The 25,769-nt window shown below is 55.5% G+C and overlaps 2 protein-coding genes across 4 annotated transcripts in view; one reads left to right on the forward strand and one right to left on the reverse strand.

The window, feature by feature from the left end:
* LOC127589164 (protein sidekick-2-like) overlaps positions 1 to 12,065 on the reverse strand; it is a 32,978-nt gene extending 20,913 nt beyond the window's left edge. The window contains exon 1 of the mRNA XM_052048208.1: positions 11,585 to 12,065. Coding sequence (XP_051904168.1) covers positions 11,585 to 11,759 — 175 coding nt within the window. The 5' untranslated portion in view covers positions 11,760 to 12,065. The remainder of the gene's footprint in view (positions 1 to 11,584) is intronic.
* Positions 12,066 to 18,265: 6,200 nt separating this feature from the next.
* LOC127589119 (protein tweety homolog 2-like) lies at positions 18,266 to 25,741 on the forward strand. 3 transcript variants are annotated; one of them, XM_052048147.1, is made up of 15 exons: positions 18,266 to 18,577; positions 18,752 to 18,927; positions 19,007 to 19,118; positions 19,957 to 20,177; positions 20,371 to 20,466; positions 20,855 to 20,927; positions 21,710 to 21,779; positions 21,883 to 21,938; positions 22,596 to 22,688; positions 22,855 to 22,947; positions 23,035 to 23,177; positions 23,259 to 23,447; positions 23,545 to 23,623; positions 24,509 to 24,564; positions 24,889 to 25,741. In XM_052048147.1, the coding sequence occupies exons 1-15, from the start codon at positions 18,446 to 18,448 to the stop codon at positions 24,902 to 24,904; spliced, it is 1,605 nt and encodes a 534-aa protein (XP_051904107.1). In that variant the 5' UTR covers positions 18,266 to 18,445; the 3' UTR covers positions 24,905 to 25,741. The 3 variants fall into 3 exon arrangements, 2 of the variants coding, with proteins under 2 accessions (XP_051904107.1, XP_051904106.1); XR_007959288.1 differs by having other exon boundaries at positions 23,545 to 24,564; positions 24,889 to 24,980; XM_052048146.1 differs by lacking the exon at positions 24,509 to 24,564 and having other exon boundaries at positions 24,889 to 25,740.
* The last annotated feature ends 28 nt before the right edge of the window (positions 25,742 to 25,769 follow it).

Consider the following 25,769-nt stretch of genomic DNA (forward strand, 5'->3'; position numbering starts at 1 on the left):
ATCAGGGAGCCCCGGCGTTGTAATATACGCGCCGCCGATTGTGATTCTTATCGGCGCGGCAGAGTGTGCCGGCGCCCGAGCGGCAAACGCGGCCACTAAATGCTAATGGCGGAAAGCGGCAAGGAGACGTCTTATCTCCTTTTTATTACGTTTCCACAAGCTGACTGACTGCCTGCCAAGCACGGGACAGCCCTTTCCTGTGAAGTGCATCGCCTGCTAAAGCGGAGGGCCGGAGGAGGGGGGGGGGTGACTTTTTCCGAATGCTAAGGCCCCAAACAGAAATAATTCAAGGTTCGATTCAATCGTAGGAAGAAAAGCAATTTCTCTGTCCAGCGCGCACCCCCCGCCCCCCAAAAATACTAAAACGAAAAGAAAAGAAAAAGAAAATACTGGCAGCGAGTCATGCTGGCACCAACAAAGCCATCTAACGCGATGTTTCCCTAATGAAGTTCTTAAGCCTGCACTCCAGCGAACGTCGACTGTTTTCCGCCACGACGTTGGCGGCGTTTCCATTCCAGTCAAGGGGAGGAAGATTAAGAAGCTCACCGCGTCCGTTTAATTAAAAAAAAAAAAAACTAACCGAGGCAAGGTTAGCTCTATATTTATATTTCCAAATGCACGAGGGCCATATACGAAAGAAATGACAAGCGCGGCAGTTTGGGTGTCGGGTGCATCCGTGAGGTTCTCGTCACACACGGCATCAATTGAAACGCTGCAGCTCCATCTGCCATCTTCCGTTAATGTATTCACCGTTTTGTTATTGAAACGTCCCCGCCGCCTCTGCAGCTCCTCTTAAGTGCAACCAGGAACTCAAATAAATAAAAATCTACTGTATATATATGAAGGGGGGTCGGGGGGGAGTCGATTGTCGGCAATTCCGTCAACTTTCCTCGCAATCCAAGGACCTCCAAAGCGGAGGAATTTGACCGTCGCCGCCTGCAATCAGCGGCTAAAATCTGCCGCGGTGGAGCCGCCAAGCGGGGGCAGCCGCTTCTGGAGGCTTAATGCGGCAAAACTAGTTGCATGATGGCCTCTCATTTGCATCCCCGGCGCTAAACTTCCACTTTCACGCGGAATGAAGCTGCCCTCAAATGAGCGGCTGAGCAAAGGGAAGAGCCACGTTTTAGCGGCAAACGACCATCTTCCTCCGCCAAGTCTCGTTTCCCGCCTCAGCTTTTGATGGCGGCCACGGGGCGCCTCCATGCCTGACTTGCTTTGACGGGCCGCAGATTTGAGTTTGATTCCCCCCGCGGCGCTGCGCTCTGGCAGCGGGGTTTGCTCCGCAACCGCCGGCCGTCAAACCCCGAGCCACCGATTAAAAAGTCATGAAGGCTTTTAGAGGGGCCCGGGGGGGGGGCGTGAAATAGCCTTTGTTTTTCCCTCTAGAATATTCATGAGACTGCGAGTTTGGAGGACGGACTTGCACTGCGCTCGGCCTCGCGAGGAGCGTCGGGCGCGGGCGCCGCTTGTGATTCCAGAGCCATTCATTGCCAGTGTCCCGCTCCAAAGGGAGGTGGGACATCGCGTTTGCGGCGAGTAGCGGCTTTGGCCTAAGCGCCCGTGTTCCAATCCCGCTCACGTGCACCCGCGCAGAAGCCGAGCGAGGGGGAGGCGGGACGAGAAACGGGCAAAAGCTGATTAAAAGGCCCTTTGGTGTTGGGATGAAGCAAACCAGCGTGTTCCTTTGTCAAGGTCGGGCCCCGGCGTGCAAGACAAGAGGAGCCTCAAGTCCCCCGGGCTGGCCGCAAAGCATGAAAGGACAGAACGGGGATCAAGGCGGGACCGCCGAGCGCAAGCGGGGGCCGCTGGCTGACTTGGCCGCCGTGATTCACATCATCTTCTTCATCACGGGCTAAACCCGCAGAACAATAGAAGACACACATGCGCACGCACACGCGTGGCTTCTGATCTCATTTGGACGTGTGAGCAAGCCCCCCCCCCCCTCCATCGAGGTGATCTCTTCTCACCAACGTTCCTCTAATCCGCCGCAGGTTGTCATGTTGGGTGTCTTTCACATTCCAGCCAAGGCAGACACAATTGCTCTCGCGCACTCGCTCTCGTTATATTCCAATAAAAGAGGACCACCTTTCGGAGTACAAAATGGAGTTTTCTACAATGGCTTTTAAGCTGTAAAAAAGCTGTAAGAACCCCCCCCCACACACACACACAAAGCTATGCATGCTACATGACTAAAATTGGAAAATATTCCATCATCAACTGTTCACTCCACTCATTTATTTGTATAACGTGAAAAAGTGCACTTACACTTGAAAGCCAGTTGCCAAGAAGTCTTGCCGCATGTTTTGCCCCCCCCCCCATGCATCCCCTGTCAATGAAATGCTTGGCTTGCATCAAGCGTAAGCAACAGAGGAATTAAGATCAGCGTGAGCCGCCATTTACGGTGACACGCGGCGCGGCGGATCTACCCCCCCGCGTCGACGCGTGTCAGCAGATTGGGAGGGATCCGCTGACACGGCTCACTCCAATCTGACATTCACCCAGACACATAACGAGGCACACCTTGCCATCACTGCAATAGAACGCCAGCCAGCCATCCATCCACGCAAGCATTGTGGAGATTTGACCTTCTCAGATGCCCGAGCCACCTCATCTGGCTCCTCGACTCGTAGCTTCTCACCTGAACCATCAGGGAGACCCCCCACGGAGGGGTTTTCATCCCAATATTTCGGATAGTTCCAACTTTGTTGGCGGAAGGCGCATTCTTCTTGTACAAACGAGTTGTCTGGCACAAAACACGGCCCCCGCCCCCCCTCGGCTTGCCGCTTGTTTGGAGACTCGGTAACACGTCACCCTGGGGTAAACGTGGGCACGGCTCGGCGTGAGGCCGCCGAAGGACTTTCTTGAACTTTTCTTCCGCCGTGCGGGGACGGGGGGGGGAGCGACGCCACCAGCCGCTGACCTTTATTGGTGCGACAAAGCGGCGGGGGTGCGGCACAGTTTACCTGACTGACATCTTGGGAGGGCGGTAATCAAAAGGTCTGTAATGGCTCGCCTGCCGCGGCCGGGGGGGTGGCGCGTTTGGCTGTTTAGCGCCACTAAGTGGCGGCTATTTATAGGACAGCGACTCGATGGGCTTTTATCCGTCCGTCCCTTTTCTGCGGCGCTCGTCCTCATTAGGGTCGCTCGGGGAGCAGACGCCGGGCCAGGGGGCGTGCCGACTGGTGTTCTTTTGACGCCGGTATGCTAATTGGGCATTTTAAATGGTGACCCAAAAGCCCCCCCCAGCCGGCTACGCGCTTAGCGGTGGCGGCGGCGGTTTCCTACCAAAATCGCTTTACTTGCCAAGCTCTCGAGGCAACGTCGCTGGCCTCTGCGAGTCGCGAGGTGCATTCGTCGCTCGCGGCCGAGGGGCGTGCAAATGAATCCGAAGTGGGCACGTGGCCCCCTTTCCCGTCCCGGTGGCGGCCGGCGCCGTCTCTCCATCGCGGCCAATCTGATAACGGGATAAGAGAGGACATTGTGTGTTCCTCACACAAATCCCGCCTGTAATCCCTACATTGTCCGTCGCTGTAATCTCTTCACAAGTCCACGGTGTCCCCCCCGCCACACCTCCGCCGCAGCGAGAGACAAAGGGAGCCCGCCGCTCGGGTCCGGCCCGACGGAAGGGCGTCGGCGGTGCCGTCGAGCGGCATTTCGCGCTCATTGCTAGTCAAAGGAGAAGCGGCGTGACGGCCCGACTGGGACTGGGGGGGGGGCCGGTGCCTCCTCATCCCATTGGACCGCATCTCCTGAAAAGTGGAGGACGAGCAGAGGGAGGAGATGGAAGCGTTTTGAAATAAACGGATGATGCGGCGTTAACTACAATCCGGGGATTAATTCTCCTCCTTTCAAATCATCCACGCGGTCAGCGGGCGTCTCGCCTAATCTTGTTTTCTCCTTGACTTTTCGCAACCCCCCCCACCCCCCGCTTCACCGGGAGTGGAGCCGAAGGATCGTTTGGTAATGAAAAGCGATTGCCGTGGCCTGCACTTCCTCCGCCGCAAGCGGATACTGGCGAGATTGCCGTCGCGGCGGGCGGTCATGGCCCCAGCGGCCGCGACGTGGTGTCGTCACGCCAGCGTTTGACAAGGCGCAAGCGGCCCGTTTCCGCGCCGACCACAGCGAACAGATGCCCGCCATCTCCGAGCATGCAAAGAGCATTCGTGTCCACAAAGTTCCGCGGAGGCCCGGACGCAAACAAGTCCGGGGGCATAGGGGTGGGGGAGGGCTTGTGCAGACGCGAGCAATTCTGACTGACGGCGCTCCGTCGGCCGGATTACAGACGCCGTGAACTCAATTTTGTCTTTCAAAGGCTGCCATCCCCCCAGTTAATTGCAGCCCTTTCCACACCGGGGAATGATTTGCGCGAGCCGCGCGTACTTTGTTCCGCGCCGGCAGCCCCCATCAAACACGAGACCGGCGCGGTTGCAAGGAAATGGTGTCGAAAAGGAATGGCGGCGAGAAAGGGGGCAAAGTCGGTGGCTCTGACTCAACATCCGTAACGGTCGCCTGGCGTTGCTTTCAAAGCGGACGGACGGCCGTCGCTCGGCAAGCGAAAAAAGAGGCGGGCGTGGCCCCGCTCTGCTGAACTGCGCTGCATCGTTGTTTCCTGCTCTTGTTTGCTCCGGCGCTGATGTTGACCAGCGAGTCACACTACTGTTTGTGTTTGTCCATATGGGAGGCGGGGGGCTTGGAGGGGGGCACAGTCTGAGCTGTGAACTGGCTGCTGCCAATGAGCTAGCAGAGTAAATAAGTCCAGGGGGGAATATTTACCTTCTCATCCAACTTTTGCGATGGTCCTGTGGGAATGACGTGTTCTGAATCCAAAGTACTCAAAGGAAGGCGGTAAGAACGCCATGTCCCCCCCCCCCCCCCATCCCGCAAAGAAAACCCGCCCTACTTACAAGAGTCTTAGAGGGAATGAGTCACTCGGTGCTGGGGACAAAGCACTGATTGCCTTCGTGTTTGATGATGAAGCCCCCCCCCCCCCCCCCCCCCTCTTCCCATCTTTGCAACTCGACGCCGTCGCTTCCGGCGACGCTTACCACTGATCTCTCAAGCGGTGGCGGTGACACCATTTGGCAGTGAGACCACGCTAGCGAGGCAATTGCGCTTTGCTCCTCGGGTCTCTCCAGCAGGGGATCGGAGAGGGCGGGAGCGAGGGAGGGGAGACGGGTGGCCCGAAGTTCAACGGCAGGAGCGGGGGAGGGCACCCCGCTGCTTGATTAAGACCTGCCAATCACGCTCGCCCCCGACCAAAGACGGAGCCCCGCTCTCACCTCGGCAGGCGCAAACTGGCCGGCTAGAGAAAGTGAAAGGCGACCCCGGGCGGCCTCCGGCGGCACGCCGCGGCTCTCCGGGGGCGGGGGCAGGCGCGGGCTCGTCGCCGTGACACCTGCAGCATCCGTACGGCGCCGCCGCCCAACGCCGAAATGTAATTACCGAGTCGCGCCGTCTTGAAAATCTGCGCGTGTGGCAGGAGGGAGGGAGGGAGGGAGCGATACAAATGTCAAGCCTGCAGCTGTTGCCCGGGGTAACCGGAGCAAGCCCTCAACCCATCGTCTCCTTGAAAGGAGAAGGCAGACGGCCAGGTCACGGTGACACGTCGCTCAGTCGGGAGGATTTGCAACCCAAAATCCCCATCGTGCCGTCATACTCCCGCAAGCCCGTGGATCCAAATACGGCACGCCGGTGCGTCCCAGGTGATAAAAGGGCCAAAGGGGGCCAAAGGGGGCCCCCCCGCACCACTTTCATCTGGCGTCGCGACACAAGGAGCGAGCGGCCAAAAGCGATAGCCGCCAGATCGTCACTCTTAGGCCAAGAAGCTTCTCACTTGGGGATGCGTCCTTTTCTCATCCAGCTAATTAGGGACGCCGCCAGCAACGAACCCGCGGCTCTCTCGCTCGCTCTGGCTTTCTTCTTTTCCATCCCGCTTTGACTTTCTCACTCTCACGCAGCTTCAACTGCGTCCGGCTCGGACCCTCGGCGGGGGAACGCTCGCCAAGGTTACGCTCGCCACTGCACGTCACTCATTAAAAGCCTGCCGCCAATCTTGGCTCCAACGCCGCTACCCGCAATTCTAATTTGAATAAATAAGTCGGGGGAAGGAAAAATAGCCAAGTGGGCCTGGAGGGGGGAGAAGCGCGACACCCCAACTCCACCGCTTGACAAACAACATCTTGGATGGTTGAGCCGCAAGCAATCAAAGAAACAACTTGAAGGGAATGAATTCAAATCGGCGAGCGCCGAGGGAAGCGGAGGAGCGCATTGGCGTATTCCCGTTTGCCTCTCAATAATCTTATCTTATCTTATCTATCCTGATCTCCGCGTCTCCTCAAGTGCCGAGTGTGACGTAAAATCGTCAGCGTAAATGCCGGAGGCTATTTTGGGAGCCCGTGTCTTTGCGTTTGTGTGAGAGTGGCCCCGGGGGGCGAGACCTTGTTGCGTCTGACGGCGCGACGCCTTCCGTCTCCGGGGACCGCCATTTGCTCTCTCTCGCTCTCTCCCTTCATCAGCGGCAGCCGAGCCATTCGCCGACACCCCCCCCCCCTCCCCGATTTGAATTTTGATGCATGAATTCATACTCGTTAGCCCTCAGCGACGTTGGCGACGGCGTTTTGATTTGATTCGATTTTTTTCGCGGGGAGGCTGGGGCAAGCCGCCTCCCTCTCATCTCCCCCAATTACCACCGCAGGCAATCACGGCAAAAGGTGGCTGCTGTCAAACAACAATGGCCTCCGATCAGCCACTCATTTGGTGACATCGGCAAAGACGTACGTAAGATGCAACTCGCCACTTTGATTGGCCGGTTAGGACGAACACCAGGAAAAAATTGCACTGGAGCGCTTATGCGACAAGGGCGGGGCTCAAATCTCACACTTTTGTGATTGTCGGATTTGTTAAAAGGCCCGTTTGAACTCAAAGCCAGTCAAAGATAATCCTTCCGGAAGGTTGATTTTTTTTTTTTTTAAATAGAATCTCCCGCTCCACTGTCCTGACTTTTCACAACAAGGTGAAGCAACTGCCGTTAGCCAAGATTGCGATCCCGCTTGGGGAGCACGTTTGGAACCTTTGGATGCCTTTGCTGCCAATGGTGGAGAGCTCTGGCACGTTTTCCGCTCCGAGCATCCACTTTGCATCCCCACATGGCTTCGGCCTCAGCGCCTGCTGAAATAAAGCATGCGGGCTGCGTCACACCAGGCTTTGCATCTTTTTTTCATGGCCATTGTTTCTCCCCCCCCACCCCGCACCACCACTTTAAATCAAGAGCACAATGCATCGCCGTCACCGCCGCCGCCATCCCAGCGTACTTCGCTCTGGACACCATAAATAAAAGAAGCCTTCAACGGTGCAGAGTGCGCTGCCACGTCGAGGCTCGGCGCAGCCGCGTGATTAAAGCTTTTAAACAGCGCCGGCTTTTGCCGTTGCGTGTCAGCAGCGCGCGTGCCCGGCGTGCCGTCCTCGTGGCTATTCCTCGCTAATGCAGAAAAGAAACGCGGTGTCCACTCGACAACATGGCATGGCAATTACGGGAGCTTCGGCGGAAGACGAACGGACATCATTCAATTCATTCACAATGACCAGAAATAAAAAAGCTGCCAATTTTGGACATATGGGGGGCCCGGACCATCCACTGTGAGCCATTTGAATATCGGAGGTTTCATATTTGGGCACTGATAGAAACGCTTTGAGTGGAGGGGGAGTGGGGGGTGGGAGGGGTGATTGGAACAGGTCAAATGTGTGGGTTGTCAAACGTTTCTCTTTGTATTTTCAGCCAAAGTGTCTGTTTCACGGGTTAAGTGTGGCGGGGGGCCAAGTGGAGCGGAGGGAGGCCGCCAGTCCGTGTTTGTGCTCAATACGGGTGCGCTAATCCCGTTGATCCCCCCCCGCTTGAGTGTCAGCTGTTTCCTAGCTACCGTCGGATCCCCAAAGAATTTTGGATTCCGGGCTAGCGTTCATCGCTCTCCTTTTTGCCGCCACCGCCCTCTCCCCCCTCTCCCCCCTCTACCTGCTCACAATGACCGTCGGAATATTCCGTCAGGTTCTTGTCTAAATGTTTGCATGGAACAGCCCGAGGGGCTTTTGCAGACGGACGCACGGCCCAAAAAGGCTGCCTTGGAAAACAATTCCTCCTCTCCTAGGACGAGAGTAATGACACCGTTTCAGAGTGATTTTTCCAGGGACGCATTGATGAGGCAGCGCAGCGTCTTTACTCCTTCGTTGAGATGTTATTAGACAAATCAAATGAGCGGAGACACTTTGCATCGTGCCCCCCCCCCAGTCAGGCCACCACAAGTCTCGATGATACACTCATGCAGAAACAAACGAAGCGGTGGATGACGATTTTACAGTCCGACCTCTCTTCTTCTTTTATCCTAAATTCACGTTTTCTATCAACGTCGCGACCGTAGCTGGCGGCCATTTTATTGGAAAGGGTGACAACGAACTACCGTCGGAAGGTCCGCGTTCGTTCTGTATGCTACGTGGGTAGCGGGTTAGAGCGCAGCCGCAAAGCGCCGCTCGCGCAATGTTTGCTTTTGCCTCGGCGGGCTTGAGCCGTGCCAAGCGCCGAGCAAATAATAAGGCGGCGCGAGCAACGGATTCGGCAGCCGGCGTCCCTAATGTGGCAGAATGACAGACGCTCGCTACGAGCCGCCGCCATTAATCGGAAGCCGTCGGGCCGTTGTTGGGCAAAGGGCGAATGCCAAAAGCCCCCGCTTGCGCTTCATTTGATGCCATTTGCATGACGAACTGCAGCACGTCGAGAGTTTTGCTGCTTGGCTGAGCCAATTAGAGGGCCTCCGAACGCTAAGAAGCGTTGACGGCGCAGCGGCCGTATTGTTCCTCCACAATTAGGGGGATGGCAGTCATTTGTCACCCTGAAACAAGTCGGGAGCGCCGCTTCCTTTTCGGATGCATTTCAGCCACCCCCCCCCCCCCCCCCCCCGACCTCCCTTCTTTTCATTCATTTGTGACTTTTGGCGCTCTGTAGCGCTGACATGCAATGAGGAGAAATCCCCTTCAAATCCAAATGTGGATAAATCTGCCGCGGCGTCGCAGGCCACCATCAAGAGATGGGCGACGTTTGCCCGCAGTCATCAATAGCTAGCGTACAGCAACGTCGGGAGGCGGCGTAAGCGCCGCACATGATAGAACGGCGACTTGCCAGCAAGTCTGGAGGCTCCAGCGTCGTGTCTGAATCGCTTTCTACGGCTCGGGCTTGGGCTCTGCGGGGGTGGGCGCGTTTGTCATCAGTCTTTGCCTCTCATTCCATTCAAACTGGATTCTATTTCTCTTGATGGAGCGGCATCATTTTTGCAGCCATTGATCCACCCCACCCCCATCCGGCCGCGGGCGCGTTCACCAGCCCATCGGCGCGCGTCATCGCGCACAAGAGCGATGATCCGCCGCCCGCATGAGAGGCGGGCAGTTTTAATCACAGGCGGATTGCGAGTGTTTTCAACAAATGCTTCTGATGGTGTGTAAGCACGGCGGATTATCATCAGATTTACAGATTTGGAAACGGCTGACAGCTGTCAGGCGGCACCATAACGCCGGTCCGCAAAATGATGGCGGGCAGCCGCTCGGCGGCACGTCGATGCGGCTAGCGAGATTAAAGCTCAATAGACGGGAACGTAAGCGCCGCTGAAAATGGCAGAGGGATGGTTTTGACGGATTTGAATTAAAAAAATTCAACATACAAGCACGCTATGGCGGTTGCGAACTCAGCTCAAAGCAGATGACGAACAATTCTCCAAAAGGGGCTTTGTTGCCACTCCCAGTTGAAGTTGACTGTCAAAGCAAACATCAAACTAAGACTTCCATGTGTATTTCAAGGACCAAACTCCGACAGCTGACTGAGTCACTGGCACCAGTTGTGACGTTGTCCCGTTTTATGCTAGCAACTATCACTATCACCTCAGGCTCTTGCCCCCCCCCCCCTCGGGTGCCTCATTTTTGCCATCCCCGCTCCCAAGGAAGGACGTCTCGCTGGCTCGATGCGTCGCCATTTTGCATCGCCCCCAAGCGAGGAAGAGATCTGCGCACCTCTGAAGCAGATAAGATCTTCACGACCGAAGCGCAATGGTGAAGGTCTCGTGGCGGAAGTCGTGACTGCGCGAGTACGGAGGGAATCCTTGAGCCAGGAAGGACCGGACGGAGAGCCCAACGGCGAGGGGGGGCACGCAAAGCCGACCGAAAGGATGCGAAACGGAGCCGTTTTATGGGGAAGAAGGCAAAACCTTGTCAAGTAGCTCAGAGGCACGCAACAGTTCCTCACTGGCGTGTTACCTTTGAGAGAAAAAAAAAAAAAAAGGGGGGGAGGCGGAAAGGATGGCAACAACGGCAAGAGGAACTGTGCCCTGAATATAAAAGAGACGCCCGAGACTCCTTTCGGAGAAGGTCGGGAGCACTTTGGAGCCGCGCAACCTGCTCAAAGACAAACAAGCAAAGGGATTATGCCGCTTTTAGCAGCGGCAAAGAAAACTAGGGGGGGGGGGGGGCGCAGACAAGCCCCCTCTTGTCCGAACGGACTAATATATGCCGCGGCTGGCTCATAAAAGAAACGCGCGGCCGTCTCGTAGGTCTGCCACAAATGTCCTTCCCATTCAAGGCGTCACGTAGAACAGGCGCCGGCCGGCGCTTCCATGGCGCAAACTCTCACTTGGATTTGGAAAGCGGGGCGGCTCTTCTCTTGTCGCGGACTGCCCCAAAAAGACAAACACGCACGCGCTTGCGTGTGGATCCTTGAACAGTCCAAACAAACTGACCTTCACTTGCGGCAACCGCTGTACGCAAGGTTCATTTAGTTGTTCTTGGCCTTGATTTTATCGATCGAGAGCCGTAAACGACCCGAGCGGCCCCCCCCTTTGAGATTTGGTGACCTCTCGCAGTTGGCGTTGCACGTTCCCGTCCACTGCCCGTGCGTAACGTCGTCATTGATTCCGCGATGTCTCACTTCGAGATTGCTCATCGGGCAAAAGCCAATCTCGTTTTCTCAATAATAGCCCCCCCCCCCTGCTTGCGCTCGCCCAGAGTTGTACGCGCGCAATATCCCGTCCGCTTGTGTGAGGCGATTAAGGTGGCCTGTGGGCAGGAAGCCAGGCTCCATCTACCATCGGGGTGACGCTTTATTGAGCTTTCGAGCTGAGAAACGCCTTTGTGGCCTTTATAGATCGCACGTGAGCAGAAAAATTCTTTGGAGCAATCAAGGAATCGAATGTCGGCATTGTAAAACAGGCTGTGAATTGGATTTGAGGGAGGGGGTGGGGGGGGGGGGGGATCTTTTTCCGCCGATGAATGAGCACGCTCATTTGGTCCAGCTCCCCTCCAATTCAGCGGTCGGTCAACGACATTTAAGAGCGAGAGCGGCGTTGCTTTTGGCTCATCTGGCCGGTGACGCGGGAGGGGCAAAATATTAGGGAGACCTCAGGGAGCGATGCGGCGCACTCGTCCGCCGGCACCTTTCCAAACCTCTTTGGGATTTATTTGTGCCCTTTCGCATTCGATCGCGGCGGTCCAAACTTCATTGTATCACTTTCATGTCAAAAATAAAAAGGAACAAGAAAAAAATGTCACATGTTACCTTGAGCCCGGGCGCAGGAGCACATCGCCGAGAGCAGAATCCAACAGGAGATCCGCACCACCTTCCTGACCCGTCCAGACGCTGCCATGGTCCGTTGCCGCCGCCGCCGCCGCGACTCCTCTGGCGCCCAGCCCCCGGCGGCGCGCTTGCTTCCGCGTCCCCACTGGGGAAACATGTTGCTCCGGGCCACGCACGCACGCACGCGTGACGCGCTCTCGCTCGCTCGCCTGGGAGAGACACACAAGCGTCCCGGTTGGTGCTTCCGTTTCTGTCGCTTGATGCCGCTGCGCCGTCGCCGCTGCTGCTCGTGTGCGTCAGACTGGCGATGAGGGGGAGAGAGAGAGACCCCCCCCCCCACCGGCTTGCGCGCGCACGCGCACACGTCCGCGCTCAAGGTAATTTCAGAGCCAGGTGCGACGTGTCGCGACGGGCGGCACAAATGCGGCTGGTTCAGAGAGGTGCGATCAACGCGGACATCCACCCGACCGGCAGCGCAAGTCACCGTTGCCCGCAAACAGATCCTCCAATTCGAACGGCTCACATTTAACAGCGGTTCACTTGAAAACCGGATCTTCACCGTCGCGCTCGTCGTACTTTCTGTGACGTCTCGTAACGTTCAAACTTGGCCGCTGAAGGTGGAGTCGCCGTCCAATAAAGTGCAACAGAGTCATTCGATTGTGCTTGCGAGTGTCCGCTTCCGACCTGAGGTGAAGATGGACGAGTTGCCTTCCATTTCTCGGGGCCGACGATGCGTCATCGTGCACTCGGATGGGCTGGAGCCAGGTGCGTTTGATGACGGCCGCCACTGCCCCCAAGCGGAAGACGCGGGTATTAATCCTCCTTCCTCCGATTCTGACCAAAAAATAAAAAATAAAAAAAGGAGACTCTTTGCAAACATTTTTAAGGTCCGTCCATCTCTTTTCAGTCACTCTCGACGTTTTCCCGAGTTCAACTTTCATCCGATCTTGCGATCGACTGACCGCTCGTCATTGATGCATTTCTAGAAATGCCAGCGCTCTCTTACGATTTCACGCCGGTCTTAACTTGTGCCTTCCTTGCCGGTGGAAGTCGGATCTTTTTTTTTCTTCTTCTTCCTCGTCTTGATACCTTTTATGAATTTTGGAAGAAACAGCCAATTTCCTGCTGAAAATGACTTTCTTGCCGCCGGGGAAGAGACTATTTCGGGAGGACGCAAGACAAGGGGGGTCCTCGTGATATATTGGCCTCGCAATCTTGTCCGAGTTTGTCAAAACGTTCCCCAGCGCGGGCTGCGCTTTCTCATATGGAACAAAACGGTTTGGTATTCTTTCACCGATACGGCGAATTTTCGTTCTCCTCGCGGACGGTTGATGCGCATGGGAATAAAAATATTCATTGAGCGCACGTCGAGTCAACGAGGCCTGGGTGTTTACTCCATTCCTCAATGGCCATAAAGGCCCCCGGTGTTGTGTCCAAGGACCGGCAACTGGAGGCCAAGGACCACGGACTGATTTTGAAACTGAGGCCTAGCCGAGGACACGACAACCACCGATGACCGAATCCCGTTTGCTCATCCCTGAGCTGAAGAGTCTCGGTGGGCATTTCATCGCGTGCTCGCTCACGTTTGTGTCTCGCAACGTTTCCATCGTCTCCGCCTACAAATGTCTTTCCATATTAGAACGCCATTTGGATGGAGCCGCGAGTGTCGCCAAAGACGCGTGCGGCGACTACTTGAGCTCTAAAAGTGAAAGTAGCAAGCGGGAGGGAGGGCTTGAGAATGGAGCGTGGGTCGCGCTGCATTTCAGTCCTCCGCTTTTGGAGAGATGAAAGTGCCGGCGCTGTGAAAAGGAGAGCACGCCGAGTGAAGAAGGCCACGCGCTTTTCAGGGAGAGCGCAGGCTGAAATGGAATTTTCATCTGCGGCCGGATGGCGGGCGTCCATTTTGTGCTCCCACTCGGTTTGCATCTGGCCAAGAGGCGCTCGCAAAAGGGGGCAAACCGACGGCCAGAGATGCAGACGGCGAGATAGGGCCGCCAGCAGAGCGGACAAGGTGGCCGTGCTGCGGCCGCCGCCGCGACCTTTCCAGGTCACGTCGATGCATTTTGGTTTCGTGGCCGTGGAAGGGGGGGGGGGGTTGAAATAACAAATGCCTTTTGGTGATGTGGCATTGTGATGAGCACATGAGCCAAAGGTTCCCTGCAATTTTTTTGGAGCCCCTCTTTGGCGGCTCGTGACGGGCCAGCAACCTGGGGGGAAATTGACGGCGCCGAGCGCTGCCATAGTAAGGGCTGCGGGCGGGGCCCGCGGGTACGACTTTGGACGGTGGAAGCGAAGCTGCCGTCGGCTGACAGTGAGAAAGGACGGTGCCCGGCCTCTGATAATTGCTCACTCGGGGCCGGAGAGAGGTCCATTCATCAAAATGAGCCAAAGCGCCCCCCCCGTCGCCGCCTTGACCTGACGCGCCGCCATCCGACCCGCCGGCGTGAACCAAGAGGCGTGCGGAAAGGCCCCCAAAGCAATCGGGATCCGACGCGCCTCTTTGTAGCGTTCCCGTCCCGGCCACCGGTGGGCGCTATAATGCATGAGACAGACAAAAGATGCAAGAGAGCAACATCGTCCGTCGACGGGGCTCTAGCCCAAACGGTTGCATCCATCTGACCTGGAGCCGCTTCAGCACGGCGCACAATGCGACACGCGGTTGATCCGCCGTCTTCTTTGGAATCGTCCGGGGTTCACCCTTACCGTAACACCCCCAACCCTTCATTTTTCCCAAGCTTTTGTCAGCTTTTTCATTTTAAGGGATGGAGTTTTGGTGATCAAGCCTCCTGGCTTGAAGGTGGCCCTCCCTGCCAGCAAGTGGAGCCCCGTGATGTGTTTTTTTTTTTTTTTTTAGATGGCGCCGTATGACACAGCTGCTCAAGGAGTGAAAATCAGTTGCAGCCATCTCCTCCTCCGACGCAATCACCTCGCTGTAGCGGTCTTATTTCACGGTCCAGTTTATATGCCGTCGAGCATTCCCATCCAGTTTCGTCCCTGCTCAAATGCGAGGCGGTGGCGGTGGAGGGTGGGCGGGGGGGCGGCGGTGGCGTCGGGGACGCAAGTGATTGCGCCGGGATGAGCGAGTGCGGTGGTGGCTTCCCTTTTTGTAATTACGCCGCCTGACATATTCAATTGAATGGCGGCGCCGCTTCCGGCATTGACGGTGGCGGCGCAGAGCATTCGGCCGGGTCGCGCTTCATCTTCCAGACGCTCGTCTGAATTATGAGCAGAGCTCCCCGAGAGCTCGGCGAGTGCACGGAGAGGTGCGGCGTGTCCGCCAGGGTTAGTCTCGTATCCACGTCCGCCTCGCTGGCAGCGCCTGGTCACGCGATGGACTCTGTCAGCCTCTTTTTTTTCTTCTTTTGTTCTTGGAAGCCCATTAGCTGCTCGCTTTGCTCCGATGATGACTGCCGGCCTCTGCCGAATGCTCAGCGGGGTCGTACCGGTTGATCTTTTCAGTCGTACGTCGCTCTTCATCAGGCTGACGGACTGTGGAGCAAAAGAACACATGACAATTGATCATCTGTGGGAGACAGGGGGGGGGGGCAGTCCTCCTCACGTCCTGTTGCTCTGCCCTTTCTTTCAGACTCCGGAATAAGGCTGCCCAATGAGGAGAAAAGTGGAAGAATGTGCACACTTCAGCGACACCCCTAACAAAGCGCCGCGTAGAAAAGACAAAAGGTCAACTCATAACAATACAATGAGAAAGAAGCAAATGACAAAAAAAAAATGCTTTTCTCCTGAGGATTGAAAAGGGCTCCCCGTTCGCCATCCGATGACCCGCGCAAGGCCACGTCTGTGCCTGGGATGCTGAAATTGCCACGTCGCCACCGAGCGTTTGCCCGTCGGGCAATGACACGTACGCCGCTGCTCCTCCTCGGGGGCCCGTGAGATCGATACGAGGCCGCGACCGTCATCGCCATCAGCAATGAAGAAGATCACATTTCCTCCCGAGACTGAAAACCATAAGTGGGCCGCCGTCATCCGGGCAACTCTGCAGTTGCGTAAATGTGTCATTGGAGCAATTACAGACAGAAAGGAAAGCGGAGGGGGGGCGGGATCAATAGAAAATGGCGCGCGCACAACACACAGTCAGGGATGGCAAAGAAAATGGGACAAATGTGCCAGCGTCAGTTGAGTTTTTCCTCCCAGCTCGAGTCATTACGGCATGAAACGGGCCCGACGGCGCCGGGAAATGAATACAGATGCAAACGGCATCCCGGCATCCAAGCGTCTGGCTTCCAAAGCCCCCCCGTGTCTCATTTGAAATTCCAAGGCGCACGCAGACTTGCCAAGCGAGCGGAAAAAGCCAAGCCGGGGCCGAGATCTCTCCAGGACAACCCTGAGTGCTTTGCACGCAAAAGCTTTTGTCGTTTGCCTTTGACGCGAGCAATGATTGATTTGTTGTTTTGCTTTTTTTGGGGGGGGGGGGGCGCGGTGAACGGCGGTCTGGCCTTGCTGCATGCAAACAAGCTGAGGAGACTGGAAGAAAGGAACACAAATCACTCTGCGCTCGGCCATTTTGAACGCAAAGTTGAAGGACTTGGCGGCAACGACAACAACAACAACAACAAGATCCTTTTGTTTTCCCCCCACCGACTCAAAGCGTGATTGGCAGCGCAATTGCCAGAAAGCTCTTTGGCATCAAATCCGGCCGTATAGAAATGCGGAAGAAGCCGCGATTGGTATTCATGGTGCCTCCGCGCCTCCTCCGGCCGTGGCGGTGCATCAAAACGTCCAAATAACGACACAGATTGGCCCGATATTAATCGGGATGCTCCGCGCCCCGCGTACATCGACAACCCCCTTCTATCCTCGGAGGGCAGGGAGACGCATCTGAAATACCGCCGGCCTGATTGATTTCTTTTTCTTTTAATCTGTCAACCGCTCTCAGTGCTGGGCAAGAGTGCGCCTTTTTGGATTGTGCGGCCCCGTGTCATTTTATGCAAATGCATAGTTCTGATGCAAACGCTCTTCGAATCAAAGCCAGTGAAGGCCTGATTGTCGGGTGCCCCCAAACGAGCGCGCTGAGCCGTGCCCATGTGGTGCGGGGAGTGATCGTCCTCACCTCCCAATTTGCTTGGGGGGCATTGCACGGATGAGGACGAGAGTACTGCAGCGGTAACGAAAACACTTCCTGCTTTTCTTCGCCAATCAGACGTACATAAGAATGTTTCAGCAATTGTTCAACAGAATATAATTTTGCAGTGGCGGGCTTTGCATTTCAAACCTGAGGCCTTCAGTGACGTCACATACATGAACACAATATAGGCTGGTCAGGCAGCACTTGATTTCAGGAGCGCTTCAAACCATCAAGTACGCATTCACAATTAAGAACAGGAAACTCTATTAATTAAAAAAAATACTCGATAAAATGCCACCCAAATGACGCTGTGTGATCATAAACAACTCTGCCCAATAAATTGCTCAATGTCGCAATTTCATATTAGACACCAACCAAACAAACTATTCTTTGAAAATAAAGTTAACAGATCATCGGCCATACAACAGCAACTAACTGAACATGTTGAGCCGCTGAGATTGAACGAATTTTAGTGCACGAAGCTAACTACAATGCGCCATTCTAAATAGCAGGCTAGCAGATTTGATACATTGTTGTATCTTTGTCATTTTATTTCGTAACCATTAATTTAATACTACCGAAAGAAAATGACAAGAAATGGAAAATAAAGTTCATTGACTCACCAATGTAGTGCCTGTTCACTGAACTGCAGATCGACACAAGTGTCCCCAAACGTTTTGAAACGAAGCGTAGCTTGTAAGTGGCCGGCCGTGCTCGGATGTTTCCTTGCCGCCTTGGTAAAAACAACTTCAATCGGGAAATCCAGTAGAAGGTGCGTCTTGAAAATCGTGTGGAAAGTAGTCCTGCTACCAGATCAAGGGCTTCTCCTTCGGCCATTTTGGGTGAAAATGCAGCAACAGCTCCATCTAGAAGGCGCTCAGCCAATCACCGAACGCGCACGTCCAGTCTAGTAAACATTCTCAGAAAAGTAAATGTATTAAATTTACTTTTCTGAGAATGTTTAGGTCAGCAGAGAAGGCCTTGCTGGCCCTGACGGAACGCCACTGTAATTTAGATAACTGTAACATAAAAGAATATAATGCTGAAATATAAAATGATAAGTAATAATTGAACAAAAGCTGACATATATCATGTCAGGGATAATTCTTCGAAGTTTATGAAGGTGTCCTACACGGCTGTTGAATCAGGATTAAAGTACAGTTGTGAATATGGCGATATTTTTAGTGCTGTGGGAAGGTTTCTACTGTGGCAAATTGGACAGCGTCTCGCAACAATGCTCAATCTACTTTTTAGGAATAAAACCTCCGCCTGGTTTTTGATGACCAGTGCGCCGCTGAATTCTAATGTCGGTTTTTATTTTCGGGGGAGCTGTTCTGTTGCTCAAGGCTGCTGCCAGATTGAATGAATGTCCCCCCACCACTCCTTGAAATTCACCTCAGTGCGCCCCGTCGTCCACAAGAGGTCAGACACAAACAGCAAGAGTCATAAAATCAAAGGACGGAGGGGGGGGGGGGGGGGGTGCGTCGGAAGTTAAAGAAGTCGGGAAATGCGCCGCTTGTGATGTGAAACGAGAAGCGGCGTGACGTGTGGCCTGCCCGTCACGCCTCCACCCCCCACCCCCTCCCCTGAAGGCTTGCAGGTTCACGCCGTCACTCAACACCCGTGCCTCGGATCAAAACACTCAAACCCGCCGCGCGGATGCACGTTTCCTCGCCCCCACTTTGAGCTCCCTCTCGGAGTCCCCGGCCGCGGATCGTCGCGGGGGCTCGGCTCGCCGCGCACTTTGAGCCGCCGCAGGGATGGCCGCCGGCGCGAGGCTCGACTATGTGGCTCCGTGGTGGACCGACTGGCTGCACAATTTCCCTCACTTGGACTTTTCCTTCAAGCCCGTGGACGCCACCTTCAGACCCGAGCAGGGGAACTACCGGCAGGTGGGTACCGCGGTGGCTTCGGCTTTGCATCGTCAGCCCACTGGCTCGCCCGCGATGCTTTTAGACTCGTCTCTTGACCGAGCTGGCTATTTGAGAGTCCTTTTAGTTGTTAGTTAGTTACCAAACGGCTCTTTAAACGGGGCGCTGGCCCTTATGAGTTGATCCACTTTGCAGTCGTTGGCGGTGGTGGCCTGCGTGGGAGCGGCGGGCCTGGCCGCCAGCCTGCTGCTTCTGCTTCTCTTCTGGCTCTGCCTGCGCTGCCGTCGCGGGGACGCGGGCCCGGACGCCAAAAGACCCCGGAGGAGCCGCTGCGCCGCGCGGTCGGCCGTCGTGGCCGGGCTCGTCGTATGGTCGGTGGGACTGCTCGCGCGACGCGGAACCAGCGGCCGACGGCTCTTCTCACGCTTCGCCCCCTCGTCTCGTTGGCAGCTGCGCCGTGGGAGTGGGTTTCTATGGAAACAGCGAGATCAACGACGGCACGTACCGGCTGACCTACTCCGTCGTCAACGCCAATCGCACTTTGTCCAGCATCGGTGACCTGGTAAGAGACGCCATCGCCGCCGCCGCCTGCTTTTCGTCACCCGGTGTGGATGAACACTCGACTCCGTTCGAACCAAGCACGACCGCGGGAGCGTCTCGGTTTCGACCCGTCACTCCGTTCTGGCGTCTGCAAAGTTTGAAAACAATTGTCAAGTAGTCCTTGCAATTTGAGGAGCAGTGACGGAGCGAGCGGAGGGTGGCCGGCCCGCTATCTTTTTCAAGCTCGTTCGTCGAGCTAGAAGGTCATCAACTGTTGGAGAGCGTTTATCTTCTCGGAGGTGTGGGAGCTTGAGGGGAGGGGTCTTGCGGCGTGGGCCCATTTTCCGCAGGTGTCGGGTGCGAAAGTACGAGAAACAAAGACACGGAGGAGTCTTGTAGATGAGGAATAACAACATCTGTTCGCATTTACTGGAGCTTTCGACGAAAGACGATGACGGAGCTGCCTTTGTGTGTGCGTGTGTGCACTCTAGCGAGCTTAGTGTTCAACTGATGGCGGATTTGGGGAATTTATTTGGCTTAAAACAATCTTTGTACGCTCGAGGGACATCATTTGTCAAATTTCATGAAGTCTAAGACCAAAGTGGGATCCCAAATCATTGAGTTTTCCACAGAGCTCAGCGGGCTCGACAAATTCTGACTCCAAACTTGACTTTGGAGTCGGCCGGTCCTCCATGACACCTCTCCAGTTGTTCCAAAATGCTGCAGAGGGAGCGCACAACTCCATATTTGGCCTCCCTCTCCATTTTCCAGTCGAGTCGAGTTTGACCATCAAAAGAGCCGCCGCCCCCTTTTGCGAAAGGATTGGCCTTCCCGTCCGTTGACCGGCGTTGCGCTTCTAGTCTGCAGCTTGCACGGGAAACGCCGAGCGGGGCCTGGAGCGGCACCTGGAGCGTCTGGACGAGATCTTCGCGCCGCGGCCCGACTACCTTCAGGCTCTGCGCTTCATGCGGCTGATGGCCGACAATGTCGTCCGGGAGCTGGCGGCCGTGCCCGACTCGGGCCAAGCCGACGTCAACCTGACCGGCGTGGCCACGCGCGCCGCCTTCCTCGACTATTACAGGTGCGTGCCTCATTTTTCGACCGCATCCGCCGCTCCCCCCGCATCAAGCGCGATTCTTATTTGACTTGAACGGCAAAAGGGGAAAATAAGTGAAGGTTCGGGACATTTTGGGAGCTTGAAAACGGAACGGCTGGTGAAAAGTGCGCCCTCTACCTGCGGACTTGAGAAGTGACGCGTGTTGGCTGTGTCGTAGGTGGCTGAGCTACCTGCTCCTGCTGATCCTGGACCTGCTCATCTGTCTGGCCGCCGGCCTGGCCATGGCCAAGCGGGCTCGCCGCCTGCTCATCATGTAAGTGGAAGAGAGATGACACATCTTTGGAATGAATAAGAATTGTGAGCACATCACAGCATGGAGAGCGCTTCAGACTTTGTATTTGGCCGATGTAGCGCCGCCCGCGCTTGGGCCGGCGTTTCCCGCTCCTCCTCCCGCGGCGCCGGCGCCGGCTAATGCCTATCGATCGGCCCCGCGGCCGGATGAGCGCGCGGCTCCTTGAAGCGATTATTAAGTGCTGCTCTCAGATTTCTTTATGGCTGCTTTTTCGCGGAGGTCTGACGAGTTGCCGCCATTAGAAGGGCGGCTCACGTGTCGCTAACGAGCTTGACGAACCGCGCCCTGAAAAGTCGCTCGGGCATCCCGTCGCCATAACCACCTTTGTGTGTCCGTCTTGTCGCCACAGGATCGTGGCCTCGGTGGTGCTGTCGGTCATCCTGAGCTGGGCCTCACTGGGAGCCAGCTTGGCTGCGGCCGTGGTGAGGCTTCGGGGGGGGGGGGGCTTTTGTTTTCCTTCCTTCCCTCTTGGTTTACGTCGCTTCCTTTCCCTCACTCGGTCACGTCGTAAAGCCGATTCCGAACTCGCCGGCCTTTGGGCATAATCACCGTTGTAAACAACACCCCCCCGGCGTTAAAAATGGAGCGCTTCGGCTTCCCCGTAAATCCTCCCGCTCGTCTCGTGCAGTCGGCGTTCGCCGCATGGGGGCTTAATGCGGTCACGGACCCAGCGCATTTGGGGCACAGTCAGGGGTGCAAAGAGCACCCCCCCCCCCCCGCCGTCCCCTCTCTTGCGCCAATCTCCCGCGGAATCTGCGGATTATCGCGGCGGATTAGACATCCGGACGGATGCGGCGAAGCGGAAGAATTTAGCTCGGCCTCGCCGCTGAACCTGAAACGTTGCCTGCGTCTAGCTTTCCTACTGGAAGGCCAAATACACAAACCTGTGGCCTGAGTAATGAGCCCTGCGGACCACCCCAACTTATTTTCAACTCTTAACAGCAAATAATTCTCAAATTTGTATCTGATATCATGTTTGTTTTGGTTTTTTAAATCTGCGAATGGCGTATGTAGCCTTGTGGAACACCATCTACTGGTCGATCACCAATTTATGATCGATCGTGTGCTACTTAAGGAACCTTTGCAGCAAATATTTTAGTTCTAGCCCATGAATATAAAAGGAATCCAACGTAAAGCAGCGACTATGGCGAGAAGTGAGCCGGCATTGCCCTGACCGCCTTTGCACGCGTCGTCACCCACGCAGGCCACCAGCGACTTCTGCGTCTCTCCCGACAAGTTCATCGTCAACCAAACCGCAGATTTCCTCAGTGCAGGTAATCCCTCGAATGAATGAGCGCCATTGCTCCTCGGGCATTTTTCATTCCTGCACCTTCTACACGCACGTCCTGGAACTGGCTTTTCTTTCTCACCCGGTAGATGTCGCCCACTACTACTTGTTCTGCGGTCCGAACGCGGCCAACCCCTTCCAACAGGTACCACAAACACGAGCTTAGCTTGTCGAGCGCAGTGTGAAAATGTGCCCCCTCACGCATCCAATTAGCTGAAGCTAGCATATTTTTTATCTTGGACTCCCCCCGCCCCATTGCCTCGTATCCGCCTGCGGGCATTCTCAAGAGCCACATGGATTATTCATCGGAGGCTTGCGTAATGACGGCCGGCGTACACACGACATACTTAACTCATTCACTCCCAAAGACGTTGTTAAACGTCTTTTCAGACTTGCTACTGAATGAGTTCAAAGGGGGCATCGTCTATCACAAGGGTTGACTTTCGCATGTAGCCGCACTTTTCAAATCTTGCCCGGATGTTCCGTGATGACTATCCGGCCGAGCTGTATCTGCTCCCGTCACTTTGATGAGCAGTTTTTCGCTCGTTTCGGGTGGCTTCAAATCCCCGGCGGATAATGACAGGATTTAAGGCCACGCGCTCAGGGTATCCATTTAGGGATTAAGGCAGACTTGCCAAGGGCTAAGGATCATCCAGTCTTCCCATCAACGCCATTGTTCGGGTGGCGCTCCAATGAGGAGGCGGAGCCGGGATGAAGCGCGTCATTTGGCCCCCCCCCTCAGGACAAATTGTCAGCCGACGCGGCGCTTCCCCGTCAACGTGTTCTTCTCTGGTGTCCGCAGTCACTGACCACCTGCCAGCGCTCGCTGACCACCATGCAGATCCAAGTGCAGGGTTTGCTGCAGTTCTCCGTGCCCGTCTTTCCCACCGCCGAGGTAGGACAACGACGACGACAACAACTAGGCTTGCGTTTCGGGTTTTGGGCCTCGGGACAAACGACCAAGTTGCCGCGTTGAAAAGAGGCTTTCGTGAGCGCCGCAAGCGTAGCGCGACATTCGAAAAACTTGACTAGCGTCATTTGCCATACTTTGTTTCCCACAGAGAGACCTTTTAGGCATCCAGCGCCTGTTGAACACCAGCGAATTTCATCTGCACCGGCTGACGGCCTTGCTCGATTGTCGCGGGCTGCACAAGGTCGGCCGAATGATGCGTTGTGCGGAAGCCGTCTTCTGCGGCCTGCCATGTTTGCGTGGGTGAGATTTGATGGGATCGATGTCGCAGGACTACCTGGACGCCCTGACGGGCGTGTGCTACGATGGCGTGGAAGGCCTCCTCTACCTGGCTTTGTTCTCCCTGCTGGCGGCGTGCGCGCTCAGCGCCATGCTGGGGGCGATTTTCCGGGCGTGGACGCAAATGGGCAGCAGGTCAGTGGTGCGGGGCGAACGACCGACGACCCCCCCCCCCACTCCATCCCCTCGCCAGCAAAGCGCTCCGTCTCTGCGCAGGGACAAAGAGTACGACGACACGGACGAAGAGGACCCGTTCAACCCCGGAGCGCGACGCCCGTCCTCCAACCCGAGGAGGTCCAACGTCCACAGCTTCTGCAGCTACACCGGCAGCGCCGGCAGCCAGGCCGGCGTCTACCCGCCTGCGCCTCAGGCGGCCGTCGGTGTGCCACCCGCCCCGGAATACATGTGAGAGCAACACCTGACCCCCAGATGGAGACGATACCGTATCTGCATTAGTGCAGATATTTCTTTGTTCTTGACTTTGTGACCATCTTCCTCCCAGGAATCAGTCCATGCTGTTTGGCGGGAGCCCCCGATACGAGAACGTGCCGTTGATAGGCAGAGCATCCCCGCCGCCTTTGGTGCGTTGGCCCTACACCGCCCTGGTGTCCCAAGTGTGACCGCCCCACCCAGACCCCTCCCTCACACGCAGCAAAAAAAAAAAAAAAACACTAAACCGGGGTGAAGGCGCAAACGGTTTAAGAGTGCCCTCTTGTGGTGTTTGACTGAACTGGTCATTTTCCCCGTTGAATGACATTTCCTCCGAATAAGACAAATGCATCAAATGTGTAAAACAACCTCCAAAGAGCGCATTGTCGCCTCGCTCATCTGTAAAAATATAAATGTTCATCCCAGAGTTGAGAGTCGACGATAAATGAGTCGTGTCCCTGCAGCGGCAGCTAAATAATAGATGACGCCGGTAAATCCACCCCCCACCTGCTACCCCCACCTTTAAAAGGCGCTCGCTCTTTTAGAATGATGCTTCTGTCGGATGGCGGGACCGCATTGGTGCATTCGCGGAATTTAAATGACTCGCAAAAGGCGAACAATGTGGGCCGTTGTTTAAAAATGTACACGCGAGATCCATTTTCAAGGCAGCAGCGCTTCCAAGAATAATGGGCCCGATGGGCCAGGATCGATGCAGCGGCCTGGGAGCATTGCAAAATGCGGACCTTGGCTGCAAAAGCGCAATTCTGAGCAGATTATTCCATGAACGGGTCATTCTGGTCTTTGTCAAGACTGAACGCTGGATACGGTTCCTCACGATCATAGAAATGATGTCGAAAACCTTTTTTTTTATTGTCATTCCGGTTTGCACGCATTTCCTGTTATTTAACGCAAGTCTACGTCATTTCCTGTTTGGGTGTTTTTTTTTTTGTTTGTTTTGTGTCACGTGTTGTTTTTCTTTTCTCTTGCCCAAATATGTCTGAGCTCGCCCCCTTTCGCTCGCGTGTTGCTCTGCCAAGCGCTTGCTTTTTGCCGGACACGCACGCTCCGCCAAACGCTTCAGCACGCGGGCAATGTGAGTATCGTCCGACCTCATCCAAAGTGTGTCCCGTCTGCTTTTTAATATCCTTGCCCCCTCCTTTTAAATCTACGGCAGCTCCTTTGTTCTTCTTACCACTCCTTTTTGCCGATTTGTGTTCACCTGGCTTCCTTCTCTGAACCGTTGTCGTTGTGCTCGGGATTTGGCAGGCGCGGAGTTTTGTTCTTTGAGCGAATCAGTAATGCACCGCGTCCAATTGGCTCACTGAAACCCAGAGAAAGTTGTCGTGGTCGTTTTTGAGTCATTCAAGAAATGCTCGAGTCATCCACCGCGTCTCATCGACGACGTTTTTCTCCGCAGTACTCGCCCGCTATGAGGACGACTTACCTGTCCATGAGCGAAGCCCAGAGCCGACACTTTGGCACCGACTTCCAGGTGTCGCCGCCGTCGCCAAACGCACGGTGAGGAGCTCTCTTTGCGCATCCATCCTGTTGACCGAGCCTGGCTCTGCCGGGTGTCACGTTGCAAGGCGGTGGTGGTGGTGGACCCCAAAAAAGCAGGCGGGAGGGAGGAGCAGGGTGTGCTCGAAGAAGTGTATTGAGAAAAAGGAAATCCAAAAAACTAACGGTCCAAAGTAACAAACAAAAATAACAAGTGAAGCGAAAACGGAAGCAACAGGAACAGCCAACAAACGGACATGACAGCAGCAAGAGCAACGATGACCCGACACCGAGTGTCCTTTTCAAGCCCTAATTACCGGATGAGCAACAGGAGTGCGGCTGCCGGGGGAGCCCTGCGGCGCCACCTGTTGGTCCCCAAACCGAATCACCACACCGGCCATGTGAGGCGCCGACCTCGAGAGGACGCACACACGCCCGGGCGCCTATGCGGCCTCGGCTGCGTCGGAGGAGACGATGCCGATCCCCCCCCCCCCCCCGTTTTTGTTGTCGTTGATTCTTTTTGTCCTGTAACCCGGGAGCCTGCATGACTTTGATTGACCGAGTGGTTAAATGTATCGCCTGAATTGTTTTTCCAGGAATGAATAAAGCACGGCAGAGCCGGTTGGACGATCGCTAAATCGCGTTCCAACGCTTGATGACTTTTCAGATGTATGCAGAAATGGTCCATTTCCTCACGAGATCTTGTCAAAAACGGTTGGCGGCCTTTTTATTGTAAGTAAACTCATGTTTGTCACCCTCGTGTCATTTTTTGGTGTCATCGATCGCCTGTGCCGATACAGC

The sequence above is a fragment of the Hippocampus zosterae genome, chromosome 17 (assembly GCF_025434085.1).
Source record: "Hippocampus zosterae strain Florida chromosome 17, ASM2543408v3, whole genome shotgun sequence".
NCBI lineage: Eukaryota > Metazoa > Chordata > Actinopteri > Syngnathiformes > Syngnathidae > Hippocampus > Hippocampus zosterae.